Source organism: Ranitomeya imitator, chromosome 2 (assembly GCF_032444005.1).
Source record: "Ranitomeya imitator isolate aRanImi1 chromosome 2, aRanImi1.pri, whole genome shotgun sequence".
NCBI classification, from domain to species: domain Eukaryota; kingdom Metazoa; phylum Chordata; class Amphibia; order Anura; family Dendrobatidae; genus Ranitomeya; species Ranitomeya imitator.
This window is the reverse complement of record NC_091283.1, coordinates 853,374,122-853,398,674: the sequence shown is the minus strand read 5'-3', so window position 1 is coordinate 853,398,674 and position 24,553 is coordinate 853,374,122. Positions and strand designations below refer to the sequence as shown.

The 24,553-nt window shown below is 53.5% G+C and overlaps 1 protein-coding gene across 2 annotated transcripts in view; it reads left to right on the top strand.

Annotated features, from left to right (window-relative positions):
* FAM204A (family with sequence similarity 204 member A) overlaps positions 1-23,434 on the top strand; it is a 52,655-nt gene extending 29,221 nt beyond the window's left edge. For both annotated transcript variants that reach the window (XM_069754403.1, XM_069754402.1), the window contains exons 6-7: positions 22,617-22,726; positions 22,877-23,434. In XM_069754403.1, coding sequence (XP_069610504.1) covers positions 22,617-22,726; positions 22,877-22,928 — 162 coding nt within the window. In that variant the 3' untranslated portion in view covers positions 22,929-23,434. The remainder of the gene's footprint in view (positions 1-22,616; positions 22,727-22,876) is intronic.
* Positions 23,435-24,553: the final 1,119 nt, after the last annotated feature.

The window sequence follows — 24,553 nt, the reverse complement described above, 5'->3', positions numbered from 1 at the left end:
CTCCGGTCTCAGCCATTTTTGGGGTCAGGTCCCTCTGCAGGTGAGGTGTCTCTGGTCGCTGCGGCGCCTCATTTCTCCCAGTAATCCCAGGCAGGCGCTGGAGGAGGCAGATAAACCCCGTGCTCCGGGGCGCGCGTCCTGCAGAGCCGTAATCCCGTTCCTGTCCTAATAGGTGAAGCTAATTTCTGATGTATAACATTCCTAAGCCCGTAAATAGCATCTTGGAAGCCGCCACTTTGATGGAGGTGGCCCAGTGCCAGCGAAACAAATCACCCCGGCTCAGCTGGCAGCCGGGGAAGAAGTGACGGGCTCTGCCTGGGATCGTGGGATTGTCTGCTACCTGGCCGGGCCTGGGGACTCCTCCGTGATGACTGTCCCCTTGTGCGCTGACTTGGCGGCCATGTTATCAGAGCTCGCGCAGCAGAGCCGTGTTTGCCTGGGGTAAATCTGCCACACAAAGCCGCGCTCCCCGCTGACCGCTGCGGTCGGATCAGTGATTGACGCCGAATGTTTGCTTATTTATCGTGGTAAAGCCGGATAATTACACACTGATTACACCATGCTGCCGGTCCAGGGGCGAGCGGCGGCCATGACGTCATCACACCGTGGTGGAAGGCGAGCGGCGGGCACGGGGCGGCCATGGCCGGGCTCATTACCCCAGACAATGGCGGGCGTCTGCTGCCGCCACATTAATCGCCATGTTTTCTCTTTTAATTAAAACCATTTTAGTAAATGAAAGCCCACAGCAAAACACAGCTATAATTTGTTTGTAATTAGCTGCTAATTGCTGGTAGTGGCGGCTTAGCTCCCTCGGATTCTTTCTTCCTGATTGCCATTTTATTAGCGGGCTCGTCATTAATTAATCTTTTTTTCTAATTAGCTTATAAAACTGTTGATGGCACATTATTGTAAATGTGATTTTAAGTTCAAAGCGTGTTAATAAGCTTCCTACACCACGAGATAAAGCCGCCACTGACAACAGCAGCCATTGTGTCCCCCTCCAGCCGGGACTGCGGGCGCCTCTCCTCACCTGTGACTGCTGCCCGCCCTGGGTCACACAGAGCATCACTACTCCCATCATCTGACCCCAGAGATCTAATCTGTTATCACTACTGGACTGGACAGTGGAATGTGTCTGGGGGTCTTCAGTCTCTTCCCTGACTAAAGCTGGAGTCGCACATAACGATATCGTTAACGATATCGTTGCAACGTCACGCTTTTGGTGACATAGCAACGATCCCGCTAACGATCTCGTTATGTGTGACAGCGACCAATGATCAGGCCCCTGCTGGGAGATCGTTGGTCGCTGGGGAATGATCAGGACCTTTTTTTGGTCGCTGATCACCCGCTGTCATCGCTGGATCTGCGTGTGTGACGCCGATCCAGCGATGTGTTCACTTGTAACCAGGGTAAATATCGGGTTACTAAGTGCAGGGCCGCGCTTAGTAACCCGATATTTACCCTGGTTACCACTGTAAAAGTAAAAAAAAAAAAAAACAGTACATACTTACATTCTGATGTCTGTCACGTCCCCCGCCGTCAGCTTCCCTGCACTGACTGTCAGCGCCGGCCGTAAAGCAGAGCACAGCGGTGACGTCACTGCTGTTACTGCCGGCGCTGACAGTCAGTGCAGGGAAGCTCTCTGCATTAGCGTGCATTAGCAGCGCTCCTGCCGAAAGCAGTTTTAACCCTGTGGACGCCGGTGGGGGACGTGACAGACATCAGAATGTGAGTATGTAGTGTTTGGTTTTTTTTTTTTTTTACTTTTACAATGGTAACCAGGGTAAATATCGGGTTTCTAAGCACGGCCCTGCGCTTAGTAACCCGATGTTTACCCTGGTTACCCGGGGACTTCGGCATCGTTGGTCGCTGGAGAGCTGTCTGTGTGACAGCTCCCCAGCGACCACACAGCGACTTACCAACGATCACGGCCAGGTCGTATCGCTAGTCGTGATCGTTGGTAAGTCGTTTAGTGTGACTAAAGCTTAATGATGGTAGAGGTGACACTGTTCTGGTCTGGTTGTCTCCTGCCCTCTAAGAGATAAGATTCTGCCAGAATATTCTATAGGGAAGAGGACAACAGACTGGCCTATAGAAGGAAGCCAACAGAGAGGTCTACGGTGAGGAGGAGAATGACTCCTCTAGGAGGAAGACCAGAGGTTTTTGAGAAGGATGGCAGAGGGGTCGACGGCTGTTGGGAACAAAGACTGGTCTGCAGGGAGAAGAAGGAAGACAGAGGGAAGAGTTGGTGTCCACCCCTCTTCTGGCTCCACACTTGTGGCCGTGTACCACCCCTCTTCTGGCTCTACACTTGTGGCCATGTTCCACCCCTCTTCTGGCTCTACACTTGTGGCCATGTTCCACCCCTCTTTTGGCTCCACACTTGTGGCCGTGTTCCACCCCTCTTCTGGCTCCACACTTGTGGCCGTGTTCCACCCCTCTTCTGGCTCCACACTTGTGGCCGTGTACCACCCCTCTTCTGGCTCCACACTTGTGGCCGTGTTCCACCCCTCTTCTGGCTCCACACTTGTGGCCGTGTTCCACCCCTCTTCTGGCTCCACACTTGTGGCCGTGTTCCACCCCTCTTCTGGCTCCACACTTGTGGCCGTGTTCCACGCCTCTTCTGGCTCCACACTTGTGGCCGTGTTCCACCCCTCTTTTGGCTCCACACTTGTGGCCGTGTTCCACCCCTCTTCTGGCTCCACATTTGTGGCCGTGTTCCACCCATTCTTCTGGCTCCACACTTGTGGCCGCGTTCCACCCCTCTTCTGGCTCCACACTTGTGGCCGTGTTCCACCCCTCTTTTGGCTCCACACTTGTGGCCGTGTTCCACCCCTCTTCTGGCTCCACACTTGTGGCCGTGTTCCACCCCTCTTCTGGCTCCACACTTGTGGCCGTGTTCCACGCCTCTTCTGGCTCCACACTTGTGGCCATGTTCCACGCCTCTTCTGGCTCCACACTTGTGGCCGTGTTCCACCCATTCTTCTGGCTCCACACTTGTGGCCGCGTTCCACCCCTCTTCTGGCTCCACACTTGTGGCCGTGTTCCACCCCTCTTTTGGCTCCACACTTGTGGCCGTGTTCCACCCTCTTCTGGCTCCACACTTGTGGCCGTGTTCCACCCCTCTTCTGGCTCCACACTTGTGGCCGTGTTCACCCATTCTTCTGGCTCCACACTTGTGGCCATGTTCCACCCCTCTTCTGGCTCCACACTTGTGGCCGTGTTCACCCCTCTTCTGGCTCCACACTTGTGGCCGTGTTCCACCCATTTTTCTGGCTCCACACTTGTGGCCGTGTTCCTCCCCCTTCTTGTGGCCGTGTTTCGCCCTCCTCCTCTGGTCCACACTTGTAGCCATGTTCCGCGCTCCTCTTTTGGTCCCGGATCTTGCAGCGCGCCCCTCTTGTGGTCCCGGATCTTGCAGCGCGCCCCTCTTGTGGTCCTGGATCTTGCAGCGCGCCCCTCTTGTGGTCCCGGATCTTGCAGCGTGCCCCTCTTGTGGTCCCAGATCTTGCAGCGCGCCCCTCTTGTGGTCCCAGTTCTTGCAGCGCGCCCCTCTTGTGGTCCCGGATCTTGCAGCGCGCCCCTCTTGTGGTCCCGGATCTTGCAGCGCGCCCCTCTTGTGGTCCCGGATCTTGCAGCGCGCCCCTCTTGTGGTCCCGGATCTTGCAGCGCGCCCCTCTTGTGGTCCCGGATCTTGCAGCGCGCCCCTCTTGTGGTCCCGGATCTTGCAGCGCGCCCCTCTTGTGGTCCCGGATCTTGCAGCGCGCCCCTCTTGTGGTCCCGGATCTTGCAGCGCGCCCCTCTTGTGGTCCCGGATCTTGCAGCGCGCCCCTCTTGTGGTCCCGGATCTTGCAGCGCGCCCCTCTTGTCCTGGATCTTGCAGCGCGCCCCTCTTGTCCCGGATCTTGCAGCGCGCACCTCTTGTGGTCCCGGATCTTGCAGCGCGCCCCTCTTGTGGTCCCGGATCTTGCAGCGCGCCCCTCTTGTGGTCCCGGAGGGGACGACGGCTGTTGGGAACAAAGACTGGTCTGCAGGGAGAAGAAGGAAGACAGAGGGAAGAGTTGGTGTCCACCCCTCTTCTGGCTCCACACTTGTGGCCGTGTTCCACCCCTCTTCTGGCTCCACACTTGTGGCCGTGTTCCACCCCTCTTCTGGCTCCACACTTGTGGCCGTGTTCCACCCCTCTTCTGGCTCCACACTTGTGGCCATGTTCCACGCCTCTTCTGGCTCCACACTTGTGGCCGTGTTCCACCCCTCTTTTGGCTCCACACTTGTGGCCGTGTTCCACCCCTCTTCTGGCTCCACACTTGTGGCCGTGTTCCACCCATTCTTCTGGCTCCACACTTGTGGCCGTGTTCCACCCCTCTTCTGGCTCCACACTTGTGGCCGTGTTCCGCACCCCTCTTCTGGCTCCACACTTGTGGCCGTGTTCACCCATTCTTCTGGCTCCACACTTGTGGCCATGTTCCACCCCTCTTCTGGCTCCACACTTGTGGCCGTGTTCACCCCTCTTCTGGCTCCACACTTGTGGCCGTGTTCCACCCCTCTTCTGGCTCCACACTTGTGGCCGTGTTCCACCCATTTTTCTGGCTCCACACTTGTGGCCGTGTTCCGCCCCCTTCTTGTGGCCGTGTTTCACCCTCCTCCTCTGGTCCACACTTGTAGCCATGTTCCGCGCTCCTCTTTTTGTCCCGGATGTTGCAGCGCCCCTCTTGTGGTCCCGGATCTTGCAGCGCGCCCCTCTTGTGGTCCCGGATCTTGCAGCGCGCCCCTCTTGTCCCAGATCTTGCAGCGCGCCACTCTTGTGGTCCCGGATCTTGCAGCGCGCCCCTCTTGTGGTCCCGGATCTTGCAGCGCGCCCCTCTTGTGGTCCCGGATCTTGCAGCGCGCCCCTCTTGTGGTCCCGGATCTTGCAGCGCGCCCCTCTTGTGGTCCCGGATCTTGCAGCGCGCCCCTCTTGTGGTCCCGGATCTTGCAGCGCGCCCCTCTTGTGGTCCCGGATCTTGCAGCGCGCCCCTCTTGTGGTCCCGGATCTTGCAGCGCGCCCCTCTTGTGGTCCCGGATCTTGCAGCGCGCCCCTCTTGTGGTCCCGGATCTTGCAGCGCGCCCCTCTTGTGGTCCCGGATCTTGCAGCGCGCCCCTCTTGTGGTCCCGGATCTTGCAGCGCGCCCCTCTTGTGGTCCCGGATCTTGCAGCGCGCCCCTCTTGTGGTCCCGGATCTTGCAGCGCGCCCCTCTTGTGGTCCCGGATCTTGCAGCGCGCCCCTCTTGTGGTCCCGGATCTTGCAGCGCGCCCCTCTTGTGGTCCCGGATCTTGCAGCGCGCCCCTCTTGTGGTCCCGGATCTTGCAGCGCGCCCCTCTTGTGGTCCCGGACCTTGCAGCGCGCCCCTCTTGTGGTCCCGGATCTTGCAGCGCGCCCCTCTTGTGGTCCCGGATCTAGCAGCGCGCCCCTCTTGTGGTCCCGGATCTTGCAGCGCGCCCCTCTTGTGGTCCCGGATCTTGCAGCGCGCCCCTCTTGTGGTCCCGGATCTTGCAGCGCGCCCCTCTTGTGGTCCCGGATCTTGCAGCGCGCCCCTCTTGTGGTCCCGGATCTTGCAGCGCGCCCCTCTTGTGGTCCCGGATCTTGCAGCGCGCCCCTCTTGTGGTCCCGGATCTTGCAGCGCGCCCCTCTTGTGGTCCCGGATCTTGCAGCGCGCCCCTCTTGTGGTCCCGGATCTTGCAGCGCGCCCCTCTTGTGGTCCCGGATCTTGCAGCGCGCCCCTCTTGTGGTCCCGGATCTTGCAGCGCGCCCCTCTTGTGGTCCCGGATCTAGCAGCGCGCCCCTCTTGTGGTCCCGGATCTTGCAGCGCGCCCCTCTTGTGGTCCCGGATCTTGCAGCGCGCCCCTCTTGTGGTCCCGGATCTTGCAGCGCGCCCCTCTTGTGGTCCCGGATCTTGCAGCGCGCCCCTCTTGTGGTCCCGGATCTTGCAGCGCGCCCCTCTTGTGGTCCCGGATCTTGCAGCGCGCCCCTCTTGTGGTCCCGGATCTTGCAGCGCGCCCCTCTTGTGGTCCCGGATCTTGCAGCGCGCCCCGCTCCGTGCCCTGGTTTTCCGCAGCTTGTAGCTGCTCCAGTGTGGGAGAGATTTAGTAGGAAGTGTGACCAAAATTGAAAACTGGATAAAAAAGTGAATAATGTCACATTACTGTAAAGATGAGGGGGTAATTTGTGGCGACTTTTTTGCTAATTTTCCTGAAGCCTCAGAATAAGGGGCTGTCACCCATTCTGTGCATCAGGCCTGACAGCGCCAATGATCCGTGAAATAGTCTGCCGCTGGCTTTGTTCTGATAAGAATGAGCAAATCTCACAAAGCCGAGCTCCCGGAATCTCATTTTCATACGTGCATGCCGCCTGAAAGAAATAAGCTGTTTGCTGACTTGATTAATCAGACAATTGGGGCTTTTTTCACTTCTTTGTCGCTTTGATCTTTGCGGTCTCCACGGTAACGCGCCTGACACTAATGTTCAGCTCCAGTTAAGACAATCGGAAATTGTCGCCATTCTAAATATGTTTATAGGTCCGCGGCAGGTGAGCGTGGGCGACTCCTGTGGCTGCGCGCTACCTGGTGCTGTGTGAGGTGTGAACGCCGTCCTTGCCACCTGCACGCTACCTGGTGCTGGATGCAGTGTGAACGCCGTCTTTGCTAAATGCACACTACCTGGTACACGGTGCTGGACGCGGTGTGAACGCCGTCTTTGGTAAATGCACACTACCTGGTGCACGGTGCTGGACGCGGTGTGATCGCCGTCTTTGGTAAATGCACACTACCTGGTGCACGGTGCTGGACGCAGTGTGGACGCCGTCTTTGCTAAATGCACACTACCTGGTGCACGGTGCTGGACGTGTTGTGGACGCCGTCTTTGGTAAATGCACACTACCTGGTGCACGGTGCTGGACGCAGTGTGGACGCCGTCTTTGGTAAATGCACACTACCTGGTGCACGGTGCTGGACGCAGTGTGGACGCCGTCTTTGCTAAATGCACACTACCTGGTGCACGGTGTCGGACGCGGTGTGAACGCCGTCTTTGCTAAATGCACACTACCTGGTACACGGTGCTGTGTGAGGTGTGAACGCCGTCCTTGCCACCTGCACGCTACCTGGTGCTGGATGCAGTGTGAACGCCGTCTTTGGTAAATGCACACTACCTGGTACACGGTGCTGGACGTGTTGTGGACGCCGTCTTTGCTAAATGCACACTACCTGGTACACGGTGCTGGACGCGGTGTGAACGCCGTCTTTGGTAAATGCACACTACCTGGTGCACGGGGCTGGACGCAGTGTGAACGCCGTCTTTGCTAAATGCACACTACCTGGTACACGGTGCTGGACGTGTTGTGGACGCCGTCTTTGCTAAATGCACACTACCTGGTACACGGTGCTGGACGCGGTGTGAACGCCGTCTTTGGTAAATGCACACTACCTGGTGCACGGTGTCGGACGCGGTGTGAACGCCGTCTTTGCTAAATGCACACTACCTGGTGCACGGTGTCGGACGCGGTGTGAACGCCGTCTTTGCTAAATGCACACTACCTGGTGCACGGTGCTGGACGCAGTGTGAATGCCGTCTTTGCTAAATGCACACTACCTGGTGCACGGGGCTGGACGCAGTGTGAACGCCGTCTTTGGTAAATGCACACTACCTGGTGCACGGTGTCGGATGTGGTGTGAACGCCGTCTTTGCTAAATGCACACTACCTGGTGCACGGTGCTGGACGTGTTGTGGACGCCGTCTTTCCTAAATGCACACTACCTGGTGCACGGGGCTGGATGCAGTGTGAACGCCGTCTTTGCTAAATGCACACTACCTGGTGCACGGTGTCGGATGTGGTGTGAACGCCGTCTTTGCTAAATGCACACTACCTGGTGCACGGTGCTGGACGTGTTGTGGACGCCGTCTTTCCTAAATGCACACTACCTGGTACACGGTGCTGGACGCAGTGTGAACGCCGTCTTTGCTAAATGCACACTACCTGGTGCACGGTGTCGGATGTGGTGTGAATGCCGTCTTTGCTAAATGCACACTACCTGGTACACGGTGCTGGACGCAGTGTGAACGCCGTCTTTGGTAAATGCACACTACCTGGTGCACGGTGTCGGATGTGGTGTGAACGCCGTCTTTGCTAAATGCACACTACCTGGTGCACGGTGTCGGATGTGGTGTGAACGCCGTCTTTGCTAAATGCACACTACCTGGTACACGGTGCTGGACGCGGTGTGATCGCCGTCTTTGCTAAATGCACACTACCTGGTACACGGTGCTGGACGCGGTGTGAACGCCGTCTTTGGTAAATGCACACTACCTGGTACACGGTGCTGGACGCGGTGTGAACGCCGTCTTTGGTAAATGCACACTACCTGGTGCACAGGGCTAGACGCAGTGTGAACGCCGTCTTTGGTAAATGCACACTACCTGGTGCACGGTGCTGGACGCAGTGTGGACGCCGTCTTTGCTAAATGCACACTACCTGGTACACGGTGCTGGACGCGGTGTGAACGCCGTCTTTGGTAAATGCACACTACCTGGTGCACGGTGTCGGACGCGGTGTGAACGCCGTCTTTGCTAAATGCACACTACCTGGTGCACGGTGTCGGACGCGGTGTGAACGCCGTCTTTGCTAAATGCACACTACCTGGTGCACGGTGCTGGACGCAGTGTGAACGCCGTCTTTGGTAAATGCACACTACCTGGTGCACGGGGCTGGATGCAGTGTGAACGCCGTCTTTGCTAAATGCACACTACCTGGTGCACGGTGTCGGACGCGGTGTGAACGCCGTCTTTGCTAAATGCACACTACCTGGTGCACGGTGTCGGACGCGGTGTGAACGCCGTCTTTGCTAAATGCACACTACCTGGTGCACGGTGCTGGACGCAGTGTGAACGCCGTCTTTGGTAAATGCACACTACCTGGTGCACGGTGCTGGACGCAGTGTGAATGCCGTCTTTGCTAAATGCACACTACCTGGTGCACGGGGCTGGACGCAGTGTGAACGCCGTCTTTGGTAAATGCACACTACCTGGTGCACGGGGCTGGATGCAGTGTGAACGCCGTCTTTGCTAAATGCACACTACCTGGTGCACGGTGTCGGATGTGGTGTGAACGCCGTCTTTGCTAAATGCACACTACCTGGTGCACGGTGTCGGATGTGTTGTGAACGCCGTCTTTGCTAAATGCACACTACCTGGTGCACGGTGCTGGACGTGTTGTGGACGCCGTCTTTCCTAAATGCACACTACCTGGTACACGGTGCTGGACGCAGTGTGAACGCCGTCTTTGCTAAATGCACACTACCTGGTACACGGTGCTGGACGCAGTGTGAACGCCGTCTTTGGTAAATGCACACTACCTGGTGCACGGTGTCGGATGTGGTGTGAACGCCGTCTTTGCTAAATGCACACTACCTGGTGCACGGTGTCGGATGTGGTGTGAACGCCGCCTTTGGTAAATGCACACTACCTGGTGCACGGTGTCGGATGTGGTGTGAACGCCGTCTTTGCTAAATGCACACTACCTGGTGCACGGTGTCGGATGTGGTGTGAACGCCGTCTTTGCTAAATGCACACTACCTGGTGCACGGTGCCGGATGTGGTGTGAACGCCGTCTTTGCTAAATGCACACTACCTGGTGCACGGTGTCGGATGTGGTGTGAACGCCGTCTTTGTTAAATGCACACTACCTGGTGCACGGTGTCGGATGTGGTGTGAACGCCGCCTTTGTTAAATGCACACTACCTGGTGCACGGTGTCGGACGTGGTGTGAACGCCGTCTTTGTTAAATGCACACTACCTGGTGCACGGTGTCGGATGTGGTGTGAACGCCGCCTTTGTTAAATGCACACTACCTGGTGCACGGTGTCGGATGTGGTGTGAACGCCGTCTTTGTTAAATGCACACTACCTGGTGCACGGTGTCGGATGTGGTGTGAACGCCGCCTTTGTTAAATGCACACTACCTGGTGCACGGTGTCGGACGTGCTGTGAACGCCGCCTTTGTTAAATGCACACTACCTGGTGCACGGTGTCGGACGTGGTGTGAACGCCGTCTTTGTTAAATGCACACTACCTGGTGCACGGTGTCGGACGTGGTGTGAACGCCGTCTTTGTTAAATGCACACTACCTGGTGCACGGTGTCGGACGTGGTGTGAACGCCGTCTTTGTTAAATGCACACTACCTGGTGCACGGTGTCGGATGTGGTGTGAACGCCGTCTTTGTTAAATGCACACTACCTGGTGCACGGTGTCGGATGTGGTGTGAACGCCGTCTTTGTTAAATGTACACTACCTGGTGCACGGTGTCGGATGTGGTGTGAACGCCGTCTTTGTTAAATGTACACTACCTGGTGCACGGTGTCGGATGTGGTGTGAACGCCGTCTTTGGTAAATGCACACTACCTGGTGCACGGTGTCGGATGTGGTGTGAACGCCGTCTTTGTTAAATGCACACTACCTGGTGCACGGTGTTGGATGTGGTGTGAACGCCGTCTTTGTTAAATGTACACTACCTGGTGCACGGTGTCGGATGTGGTGTGAACGCCGCCTTTGTTAAATGCACACTACCTGGTGCACGGTGTCGGATGTGGTGTGAACGCCGTCTTTGTTAAATGTACACTACCTGGTGCACGGTGTCGGATGTGGTGTGAACGCCGTCTTTGTTAAATGCACACTACCTGGTGCACGGTGTCGGATGTGGTGTGAACGCCGTCTTTGTTAAATGCACACTACCTGGTGCACGGTGTTGGATGTGGTGTGAACGCCGTCTTTGTTAAATGCACACTACCTGGTGCACGGTGTCGGATGTGGTGTGAACGCCGTCTTTGTTAAATGTACACTACCTGGTGCACGGTGTCGGATGTGGTGTGAACGCCGTCTTTGTTAAATGCACACTACCTGGTGCACGGTGTCGGATGTGGTGTGAACGCCGTCTTTGTTAAATGCACACTACCTGGTGCACGGTGTCGGATGTGGTGTGAACGCCGTCTTTGTTAAATGCACACTACCTGGTGCACGGTGTCGGATGTGGTGTGAACGCCGTCTTTGTTAAATGCACACTACCTGGTGCACGGTGTCGGATGTGGTGTGAACGCCGTCTTTGTTAAATGCACACTACCTGGTGCACGGTGTTGGATGTGGTGTGAACGCCGTCTTTGTTAAATGCACACTACCTGGGGCACGGCGTCGGACGTGGTGTGAACGCCGTCTTTGTTAAATGCACACTACCTGGTGCACGGTGTCGGATGTGTTGTGAACGCCGTCTTTGTTAAATGCACACTACCTGGTGCACGGTGTCGGACGTGGTGTGAACGCCGTCTTTGTTAAATGCACACTACCTGGTGCACGGTGTCGGATGTGGTGTGAACGCCGCCTTTGTTAAATGCACACTACCTGGTGCACGGTGTCGGATGTGGTGTGAACGCCGTCTTTGTTAAATGCACACTACCTGGTGCACGGTGTCGGATGTGTTGTGAACGCCGTCTTTGTTAAATGCACACTACCTGGTGCACGGTGTCGGACGTGGTGTGAACGCCGTCTTTGCTAAATGCACACTACCTGGTGCACGGTGTCGGATGTGGTGTGAACGCCGTCTTTGTTAAATGCACACTACCTGGTGCACGGTGTCGGATGTGGTGTGAACGCCGTCTTTGTTAAATGCACACTACCTGGTGCACGGTGTCGGATGTGGTGTGAACGCCGTCTTTGTTAAATGCACACTACCTGGTGCACGGTGTCGGATGTGGTGTGAACGCCGTCTTTGTTAAATGCACACTACCTGGTGCACGGTGTCGGATGTGGTGTGAACGCCGTCTTTGTTAAATGCACACTACCTGGTGCACGGTGTCGGACGTGGTGTGAACGCCGTCTTTGTTAAATGCACACTACCTGGTGCACGGTGTTGGATGTGGTGTGAACGCCGTCTTTGTTAAATGTACACTACCTGGTGCACGGTGTCGGATGTGGTGTGAACGCCGTCTTTGTTAAATGCACACTACCTGGTGCACGGTGTCGGATGTGGTGTGAACGCCGTCTTTGTTAAATGCACACTACCTGGTGCACGGTGTTGGATGTGGTGTGAACGCCGTCTTTGTTAAATGCACACTACCTGGTACACGGTGCTGGACGTGGTGTGAACGCCGTCTTTGTTAAATGCACACTACCTGGTGCACGGTGTTGGATGTGGTGTGAACGCCGTCTTTGTTAAATGCACACTACCTGGTGCATGGTGTCGGATGTGGTGTGAACGCCGTCTTTGTTAAATGCACACTACCTGGTGCACGGTGTCGGATGTGGTGTGAACGCCGTCTTTGTTAAATGCACACTACCTGGTGCACGGTGTCGGATGTGGTGTGAACGCCGTCTTTGTTAAATGCACACTACCTGGTGCACGGTGTCGGACGTGGTGTGAACGCCGTCTTTGTTAAATGCACACTACCTGGTGCACGGTGTTGGATGTGGTGTGAACGCCGTCTTTGTTAAATGTACACTACCTGGTGCACGGTGTCGGATGTGGTGTGAACGCCGTCTTTGTTAAATGCACACTACCTGGTGCACGGTGTCGGATGTGGTGTGAACGCCGTCTTTGTTAAATGCACACTACCTGGTGCACTGTGTCGGATGTGGTGTGAACGCCGTCTTTGTTAAATGCACACTACCTGGTGCATGGTGTCGGATGTGGTGTGAACGCCGTCTTTGTTAAATGCACACTACCTGGTGCATGGTGTCGGATGTGGTGTGAACGCCGTCTTTGTTAAATGCACACTACCTGGTGCACGGTGTCGGATGTGGTGTGAACGCCGTCTTTGTTAAATGCACACTACCTGGTGCACGGTGTCGGATGTGGTGTGAACGCCGTCTTTGTTAAATGTACACTACCTGGTGCACGGTGTCGGACGTGGTGTGAACGCCGCCTTTGTTAAATGCACACTACCTGGTGCACGGTGTCGGATGTGGTGTGAACGCCGCCTTTGTTAAATGCACACTACCTGGTGCACGGTGTCGGATGTGGTGTGAACGCCGTCTTTGTTAAATGCACACTACCTGGTGCATGGTGTCGGATGTGGTGTGAACGCCGTCTTTGTTAAATGCACACTACCTGGTGCACGGTGTCGGATGTGGTGTGAACGCCGTCTTTGGTAAATGCACACTACCTGGTGCACGGTGTCGGATGTGGTGTGAACGCCGTCTTTGTTAAATGCACACTACCTGGTGCACGGTGTCGGATGTGGTGTGAACGCCGCCTTTGTTAAATGCACACTACCTGGTGCACGGTGTCGGATGTGGTGTGAACGCCGTCTTTGTTAAATGCACACTACCTGGTGCACGGTGTCGGATGTGGTGTGAACGCCGCCTTTGTTAAATGCACACTACCTGGTGCACGGTGTCGGATGTGGTGTGAACGCCGCCTTTGTTAAATGCACACTACCTGGTGCACGGTGTCGGATGTGGTGTGAACGCCGTCTTTGTTAAATGCACACTACCTGGTGCACTGTGTCGGATGTGGTGTGAACGCCGTCTTTGTTAAATGCACACTACCTGGTGCATGGTGTCGGATGTGGTGTGAACGCCGTCTTTGTTAAATGCACACTACCTGGTGCACGGTGTCGGATGTGGTGTGAACGCCGTCTTTGTTAAATGCACACTACCTGGTGCACGGTGTCGGATGTGGTGTGAACGCCGCCTTTGTTAAATGCACACTACCTGGTGCACGGTGTCGGATGTGGTGTGAACGCCGTCTTTGTTAAATGCACACTACCTGGTGCACTGTGTCGGATGTGGTGTGAACGCCGTCTTTGTTAAATGCACACTACCTGGTGCACGGTGTCGGATGTGGTGTGAACGCCGTCTTTGTTAAATGCACACTACCTGGTGCACGGTGTCGGATGTGGTGTGAACGCCGTCTTTGTTAAATGCACACTACCTGGTGCACGGTGTCGGATGTGTTGTGAACGCCGCCTTTGTTAAATGTACACTACCTGGTGCACGGTGTCGGACGTGGTGTGAACGCCGTCTTTGTTAAATGCACACTACCTGGTGCATGGTGTCGGACGTGGTGTGAACGCCGTCTTTGTTAAATGCACACTACCTGGTGCATGGTGTCGGATGTGGTGTGAACGCCGTCTTTGTTAAATGTACACTACCTGGTGCACGGTGTCGGATGTGGTGTGAACGCCGTCTTTGTTAAATGCACACTACCTGGTGCACGGTGTCGGATGTGGTGTGAACGCCGCCTTTGTTAAATGTACACTACCTGGTGCACGGTGTCGGATGTGGTGTGAACGCCGTCTTTGTTAAATGCACACTACCTGGTGCACTGTGTCGGACGTGGTGTGAACGCCGTCTTTGTTAAATGCACACTACCTGGTGCACTGTGTCGGACGTGGTGTGAACGCCGTCTTTGTTAAATGCACACTACCTGGTGCACGGTGTCGGATGTGGTGTGAACGCCGCCTTTGTTAAATGTACACTACCTGGTGCACGGTGTCGGATGTGGTGTGAACGCCGTCTTTGTTAAATGCACACTACCTGGTGCACGGTGTCGGATGTGGTGTGAACGCCGTCTTTGTTAAATGCACACTACCTGGTGCATGGTGTCGGATGTGGTGTGAACGCCGTCTTTGTTAAATGCACACTACCTGGTGCATGGTGTCGGATGTGGTGTGAACGCCGTCTTTGTTAAATGCACACTACCTGGTGCATGGTGTCGGATGTGGTGTGAACGCCGTCTTTGTTAAATGCACACTACCTGGTGCATGGTGTCGGATGTGGTGTGAACGCCGTCTTTGTTAAATGCACACTACCTGGTGCACGGTGTCGGATGTGGTGTGAACGCCGTCTTTGTTAAATGCACACTACCTGGTGCACGGTGTCGGATGTGGTGTGAACGCCGCCTTTGTTAAATGCACACTACCTGGTGCACGGTGTCGGATGTGGTGTGAACGCCGTCTTTGTTAAATGTACACTACCTGGTGCACGGTGTCGGATGTGGTGTGAACGCCGTCTTTGTTAAATGCACACTACCTGGTGCATGGTGTCGGATGTGGTGTGAACGCCGTCTTTGTTAAATGCACACTACCTGGTGCACGGTTTCGGATGTGGTGTGAACGCCGTCTTTGTTAAATGCACACTACCTGGTGCACGGTGTCGGATGTGGTGTGAACGCCGCCTTTGTTAAATGCACACTACCTGGTGCACGGTGTCGGATGTGGTGTGAACGCCGTCTTTGTTAAATGTACACTACCTGGTGCATGGTGTCGGACGTGGTGTGAACGCCGTCTTTGTTAAATGCACACTACCTGGTGCACGGTGTCGGATGTGGTGTGAACGCCGTCTTTGTTAAATGCACACTACCTGGTGCACTGTGTCGGATGTGGTGTGAACGCCGTCTTTGTTAAATGCACACTACCTGGTGCACGGTGTCGGATGTGTTGTGAACGCCGTCTTTGTTAAATGTACACTACCTGGTGCACGGTGTCGGATGTGGTGTGAACGCCGCCTTTGTTAAATGCACACTACCTGGTGCATGGTGTCGGATGTGTTGTGAACGCCGTCTTTGTTAAATGTACACTACCTGGTGCACGGTGTCGGATGTGGTGTGAACGCCGCCTTTGTTAAATGCACACTACCTGGTGCACGGTGTCGGATGTGGTGTGAACGCCGCCTTTGTTAAATGCACACTACCTGGTGCATGGTGTCGGATGTGGTGTGAACGCCGTCTTTGTTAAATGTACACTACCTGGTGCACGGTGTCGGATGTGGTGTGAACGCCGTCTTTGTTAAATGCACACTACCTGGTGCACGGTGTCGGATGTGGTGTGAACGCCGTCTTTGTTAAATGCACACTACCTGGTGCACGGTGTCGGATGTGGTGTGAACGCCGTCTTTGTTAAATGCACACTACCTGGTGCACGGTGTCGGATGTGGTGTGAACGCCGTCTTTGTTAAATGCACACTACCTGGTGCACGGTGTCGGATGTGGTGTGAACGCCGTCTTTGTTAAATGCACACTACCTGGTGCATGGTGTCGGATGTGGTGTGAACGCCGTCTTTGTTAAATGCACACTACCTGGTGCATGGTGTCGGATGTGGTGTGAACGCCGTCTTTGTTAAATGCACACTACCTGGTGCATGGTGTCGGATGTGGTGTGAACGCCGTCTTTGTTAAATGCACACTACCTGGTGCACGGTGTCGGACGTGGTGTGAACGCCGCCTTTGTTAAATGCACACTACCTGGTGCATGGTGTCGGATGTGGTGTGAACGCCGTCTTTGTTAAATGCACACTACCTGGTGCACGGTGTCGGATGTGGTGTGAACGCCGCCTTTGTTAAATGCACACTACCTGGTGCACGGTGTCGGATGTGGTGTGAACGCCGTCTTTGTTAAATGCACACTACCTGGTGCACGGTGTCGGATGTGGTGTGAACGCCGTCTTTGTTAAATGCACACTACCTGGTGCACGGTGTCGGATGTGGTGTGAACGCCGCCTTTGTTAAATGCACACTACCTGGTGCACGGTGTCGGATGTGGTGTGAACGCCGTCTTTGTTAAATGCACACTACCTGGTGCACGGTGTCGGATGTGGTGTGAACGCCGTCTTTGTTAAATGCACACTACCTGGTGCACGGTGTCGGATGTGGTGTGAACGCCGTCTTTGTTAAATGCACACTACCTGGGGCACGGCGTCGGACGTGGTGTGAACGCCGTCTTTGTTAAATGTACACTACCTGGTGCACGGTGTTGGATGTGGTGTGAACGCCGTCTTTGTTAAATGCACACTACCTGGTGCACGGTGTCGGATGTGGTGTGAACGCCGTCTTTGTTAAATGCACACTACCTGGTGCACGGTGTCGGATGTGGTGTGAACGCCGCCTTTGTTAAATGCACACTACCTGGTGCACGGTGTCGGATGTGGTGTGAACGCCGTCTTTGTTAAATGCACACTACCTGGTGCACGGTGTCGGATGTGGTGTGAACGCCGTCTTTGTTAAATGCACACTACCTGGTGCACGGTGTCGGATGTGGTGTGAACGCCGCCTTTGTTAAATGCACACTACCTGGTGCACGGTGTCGGATGTGGTGTGAACGCCGTCTTTGTTAAATGCACACTACCTGGTGCACGGTGTCGGATGTGGTGTGAACGCCGTCTTTGTTAAATGCACACTACCTGGTGCACGGTGTCGGATGTGGTGTGAACGCCGTCTTTGTTAAATGCACACTACCTGGGGCACGGCGTCGGACGTGGTGTGAACGCCGTCTTTGTTAAATGTACACTACCTGGTGCACGGTGTTGGATGTGGTGTGAACGCCGTCTTTGTTAAATGCACACTACCTGGTGCACGGTGTCGGATGTGGTGTGAACGCCGTCTTTGTTAAATGCACACTACCTGGTGCACTGTGTCGGACGTGGTGTGAACGCCGTCTTTGTTAAATGCACACTACCTGGTGCACGGTGTCGGATGTGGTGTGAACGCCGTCTTTGTTAAATGCACACTACCTGGTGCACTGTGTCGGACGTGGTGTGAACGCCGTCTTTGTTAAATGCACACTACCTGGTGCACGGTGTCGGACGTGGTGTGAACGCCGTCTTTGTTAAATGCACACTACCTGGTGCACGGTGTCGGACGTGGTGTGAACGCCGTCTTTGTTAAATGCACACTACCTGGTGCACGGTGTCGGACGTGGTGTGAACGCCGTCTTTGTTAAATGCACACTACCTGGTGCACGGTGTCGGACGTGGTGTGAACGCCGTCTTTGTTAAATGCACACTACCTGGTGCACGGTGTCGGATGTGGTGTGAACGCCGTCTTTGTTAAATGCACACTACCTGGTGCACTGTGTCGGACGTGGTGTGAACGCCGTCTTTGTTAAATGCACACTACCTGGTGCACGGTGTCGGATGTGGTGTGAACGCCGTCTTTGTTAAATGCACACTACCTGGTGCACTGTGTCGGACGTGGTGTGAACGCCGCCTTTGTTAAATGCACACTACCTGGTGCACGGTGTCGGATGTGGTGTGAACGCCGTCTTTGTTAAATGCACACTACCTGGTGCACGGTGTCGGATGTGGTGTGAACGCCGCCTTTGTTAAATGCACACTACCTGGTGCACGGTGTCGGATGTGGTGTGAACGCCGCCTTTGTTAAATGCACACTACCTGGTGCACGGTGTCGGACGTGGTGTGAACGCCGCCTTTGTTAAATGCACACTACCTGGTGCACGGTGTCGGATGTGGTGTGAACGCCGTCTTTGTTAAATGCACACTACCTGGTGCACGGTGTCGGATGTGGTGTGAACGCCGTCTTTGTTAAATGCACACTACCTGGTGCACTGTGTCGGACGTGGTGTGAACGCCGTCTTTGTTAAATGCACACTACCTGGTGCACGGTGTCGGATGTGGTGTGAACGCCGTCTTTGTTAAATGCACACTACCTGGTGCACGGTGTCGGATGTGGTGTGAACGCCGCCTTTGTTAAATGCACACTACCTGGTGCACGGTGTCGGATGTGGTGTGAACGCCGCCTTTGTTAAATGCACACTACCTGGTGCACGGTGTCGGATGTGGTGTGAACGCCGTCTTTGTTAAATGCACACTACCTGGTGCACGGTGTCGGACGTGGTGTGAACGCCGTCTTTGTTAAATGCACACTACCTGGTGCACGGTGTCGGATGTGGTGTGAACGCCGTCTTTGTTAAATGCACACTACCTGGGGCACGGTGTCGGACGTGGTGTGAACGCCGTCTTTGTTAAATGCACACTACCTGGTGCACGGTGTCGGATGTGGTGTGAACGCCGTCTTTGTTAAATGCACACTACCTGGTGCACGGTGTCGGACGTGGTGTGAACGCCGTCTTTGTTAAATGCACACTACCTGGTGCACGGTGTCGGACGTGGTGTGAACGCCGCCCTACCAGCTGCACGCTCTCTATTTGGTCGCTTTGTAAACAGTGGTGCACGTCTGTCCGTGGACCCTCCGGTGGGGGAGGGGGCGATACTTGACGAGGCGCCGTCATTGTGTCCATCGCAGGAGATGATTTACACATTTACACACTTCAAACCTGTAAAATTGAAAGGAATTTAAAGAAGGAGCGAAGGAGAAATCCGTAGTCGGCGGCTGAGTATTGGCTGGAGGTGACGCCGCGGCTCCACAAAGCTTCTAAGTGGCTGTAAAGATGATCGCCTCCAGGGAGCAGCCAGACCGGCTTCTGAAACCAGCTCAAGCCTTATCTGCTATCCAAGCAAAGTACCATTAATCTTCCTGAAAGACCTTTTATGGCTTTTAATATCGCCCAAATTAGAACATTTTACACCCCGGCTTCCTGAAATGTACTGATAAAAGCCTTTACAGCTTAGTTTTCTTCTCCGCAGCCTCCGACCAATTTCCAGTCCCCGCGATAATGTTTAGACGCCTTAATTAAAATGCAGCAAAATGCCGGATGTTCCGTGTGAAAAGTGCGGCGGATTCTCTACAAAAGCCGGGGCTCGTATTATGTAGTGTGAGAGCAGATAGACGGGTAATGTGAGCGCAGGGCAGGGGCGTCTGCTCGCTCTCGGGGGCTGCGGCTCGGCTCTGGGGGACTCCTATCATACCTGGCACTTCTGAGACCTCCAGCTCCTTCATCAGGAGAAGATAAAGGAGGCAGTAAGGACTGACTGTATTCACATCTCACAGGGGCCCGAAGTCCTATCCCAAGGACTGTGGGGGCACAACTGGTGGATGAGATGCGTCTAACATCAGGAGTGTCTGACTGTACACCGTGTGACTTTACATCTGACTACTGTACACCGTGTGACTTTACATCTGACTACTGGACACCGTGTGACTTTACATCTGACTACTGGACACCGTGTGACTTTACATCTGACTACTGGACACCGTGTGACTTTACATCTGACTACTGGACACCGTGTGACTTTACATCTGACTACTGGACACCGTGTGACTTTACATCTGACTACTGGACACCGTGTGACTTTACATCTGACTACTGGACACCGTGTGACTTTACATCTGACTACTGGACACCGTGTGACTTTACATCTGACTACTGGACACCGTGTGACTTTACATCTGACTACTGGACACCGTGTGACTTTACAACTGACTACTGGACCCCGTGTGACTTTACATCTGACTACTGTACACCGTGTGACTTTACATCTGACTACTGGACACCGTGTGACTTTACATCTGACTACTGGACACCGTGTGACTTTACATCTGACTACTGGACACCGTGTGACTTTACATCTGACTACTGGACACCGTGTGACTTTACATCTGACTACTGGACACCGTGTGACTTTACATCTGACTACTGGACACCGTGTGACTTTACAACTGACTACTGGACACCGTGTGACTTTACATCTGACTACTGGACACCGTGTGACTTTACAACTGACTACTGGACCCCGTGTGACTTTACATCTGACTACTGGACACCGTGTGACTTTACATCTGACTACTGGACACCGTGTGACTTTACATCTGACTACTGGACACCGTGTGACTTTACAACTGACTACTGGACACCGTGTGACTTTACATCTGACTACTGTACACCGTGTGACTTTACATCTGACTACTCTACACCGTGTGACTTTACATCTGACTACTGGACACCGTGTGACTTTACATCTGACTACTCTACACCGTGTGACTTTACATCTGACTACTGGACACCGTGTGACTTTACATCTGACTACTGGACACCGTGTGACTTTACATCTGACTACTCTACACCGTGTGACTTTACATCTGACTACTGGACACCGTGTGACTTTACATCTGACTACTGGACACCGTGTGACTTTACATCTGACTACTGGACACCGTGTGACTTTACATCTGACTACTGGACACCGTGTGACTTTACATCTGACTACTGGACACCGTGTGACTTTACATCTGACTACTGGACACCGTGTGACTTTACATCTGACTACTGGACACCGTGTGACTTTACATCTGACTACTGGACACCGTGTGACTTTACATCTGACTACTGGACACCGTGTGACTTTACATCTGACTACTGGACACCGTGTGACTTTACATCTGACTACTGGACACCGTGTGACTTTACATCTGACTACTGGACACCGTGTGACTTTACATCTGACTACTCTACACCGTGTGACTTTACATCTGACTACTGGACACCGTGTGACTTTACATCTGACTACTGGACACCGTGTGACTTTACATCTGACTACTGGACACCGTGTGACTTTACATCTGACTACTGGACACCGTGTGACTTTACATCTGACTACTCTACACCGTGTGACTTTACATCCTGACTACTCTACACCGTGTGACTTTACATCTGACTACTCTACACCGTGTGACTTTACATCTGACTACTGTACACCGTGTGACTTTACATCTGACTACTGTACACCGTGTGACTTTATATCTGACTACTGTACACCGTGTGACTTTACATCTGACTACTGTACACCGTGTGACTTTACATCTGACTACTGTACACCGTGTGACTTTACATCTGACTACTGTACACCGTGTGACTTTACATCTGACTACTCTGCACCGTGTGACTTTACATCCTGACTACTCTACACCGTGTGACTTTACATCTGACTACTCTACACCGTGTGACTTTACATCTGACTACTCTACACCGTGTGACTTTACATCTGACTACTGTACACTGTGTGACTTTATATCTGACTACTGTACACCGTGTGACTTTACATCTGACTACTGGACACCGTGTGACTTTACATCTGACTACTGGACACCGTGTGACTTTACATCTGACTACTGTACACCGTGTGACTTTACATCTGACTACTGGACACCGTGTGACTTTACATCTGACTACTCTACACCGTGTGACTTTACATCTGACTACTGTACACTGTGTGACTTTATATCTGACTACTGTACACCGTGTGACTTTACATCTGACTACTGGACACCGTGTGACTTTACATCTGACTACTGGACACCGTGTGACTTTACATCTGACTACTGGACACCGTGTGACTTTACATCTGACTACTGGACACCGTGTGACTTCACTTTACATCTGACTACTGTACACCGTGTGACTTTATATCTGACTACTGTACACCGTGTGACTTTATATCTGACTTCTGTACACCGTGTGACTTCACTTTACATCTGACTACTGTACACCGTGTGACTTTATATCTGACTACTGTACACCGTGTGACTTTATATCTGACTTCTGTACACCGTGTGACTTCACTTTACATCTGACTACTCTGCACCGTGTGACTTTACATCCTGACTACTCTACACTGTGTGACTCTTGTCAGACGTAACGTAGTCAGACGTAAAGTAAACTCGCACGGTGTAGAGTAGTCGGACATAAAGTAGTCTGACTACACACGGCGTGCTTTTCACTTTTCTCCTCTCTGCCATCCTCAGACCCCTCTAGTATCGTTGGGGTCTGCACTTTCTGATGCTTTTGCTCTGGTTCTTGACACTTCTGTGGAGAGATGTGCGGCCATGATAATGGCGCCCCCTGACACGGCTCTAATCCGCTAATCCCCATTCACTGAGCTGCGCTCTCATCCTGCATCTTTCTCTACAGATTGCAGTGAAGATCACAAAGGCGGCTGCTTATCACCGACACATGAAAGCCAAAGAAGAGCCACAATCTTCCCAGGACACTGCCACCAAGACCAAGCCTCCGGCCTGGGGGTGAGCACATGGGCAAGGCGCTGATGAGCGGGAGTGGCGCTCCGGGGGTGCTGCACTCACCTGGGTAGTGACTGCCCCCGTTCTGGGGAGAAACTGTGCTTGTCCCTTATTAAATGCTCATTATTTGTCTTTTATTGTTTTTTTTTTCAGATTTGAAGCCAAGAAAAGATGGGAGACAAAGAGTAACATGGGATATATGTGACGGGCAGCAGTGTCTGAGCAACGGAGGCTGCGATGTCTGTACACACGTGACATTGCAGACCACCATACATAGAATCCTAGAATGTCAGAGGTGGAAGGGACCTCCAGGGTCATCAGGACCTCCAGGGTCATCAGGACCTCCAGGGTCATCAGGACCTTCAGGGTCATCAGGACCTCCAGGGTCATCAGGACCTTCAGGGTCATCAGGACCTCCAGGGTCATCAGGACCTTCAGGGTCATCAGGACCTCCAGGGTCATCATGTCCAACCCCGTGCTCAATGCAGGAGTCACTGAACCATCTCAGACAGATGTCTGTCCGGCCTCTGTGTGAAGACTTCCATTGATGGAGAACTCACCGCTTCTCGTGGCCGCCTGTTCCACTCATTGATCTCCCTCACTGTCAGAAAGTTGTTTCTAATATCTAATCTGTATCTTCCCCCTTTCAGTTTCATTTCACTGCTTCTTGTGTTTCCATGAGCAAATGAGAATAAAGATGATCCCTCTACACTGACGGCCCCTCAGATATTTGTAGACATCTGTTAAGTCTCCTCTTAGTTGTCTTTTTTCCAAGCTAAACATTCCCAGATCCTTTAACCGTTCCTCATAGGACATACTTTGCAGTCCGCTCACCATCCTGGTCGCTCTTCTCTGAACTTGCTCCAGTTTTTCTGTGTCTTTTTTAAAATGTGCTGTCATGGCTCTGTTGTCAGGTGTCCCGGGAGCAGGGGATCGTTTCCTGTCCCTAATGCTAGGGACACCCCAGCTCGCCCTATTCCCTGTATTACTTCTCATGGAGAAGAGGCCGGGGCCACGTACCTTGCCTTAGCTCCTGAATCCGCCTTCAGTCTGTACCCTTCCCCCACCCAGGGAACAGGGGCGTAGTAGTGCACCATAATTCAATGGTAGCTTGGTGAGAATAGAAAAAAATGGAATTATTAATGAATAAAAGTGAAAATGCCATCCTTAATACGGATTAGATAAGTATAATACAGCCACAGAGGTGGACGAATATATACACAACAACCTGTCGCTCAATACTTAAAAAAGCAAGAAACATAACTTTACCTATGATGTCAATCACTGGCCTCTCTCATCTTTTCAAGTGGGAGAACTTGCACAATTGGTGGCCGACTATATACTTTTTTCTCCACTGTATTATATCACATTATATGTCTGGTGTCTGTATCATCTGGTATCTGCGCTATTCATTGTCTACGGAACTGATGGTATTAGCCGAGCACAGCAGCTCTATAGATAATGAAGAGAGCAGAGGCCGAGCACACACAACTCTGCTCCATCTACGCCATCCACAACCTGTGTCCTGACATCTGTGACCTCGTCTCCCGGTACTTTCCTGCACGCAACCTCCGATCCTCACAAGATCTCCTTCTCTACTCCCCTATTATCTCCTCTTACCACAATCGCATCCAAGATTTCTCTCGCGTATCCCCCCTACTCTGGAACCCTCTACCACAACACATCAGACTCTCACCTACCATCGAAACCTTCAAAAAGAATCTGAAGACCCACCTCTTCCGACAAGCCTACAACCTGCAGTAACCACCGATCGACCAAACCGCTGCACGACCAGCTCTACCCTCTCCTCCTGTATCCTCACCCATCCCT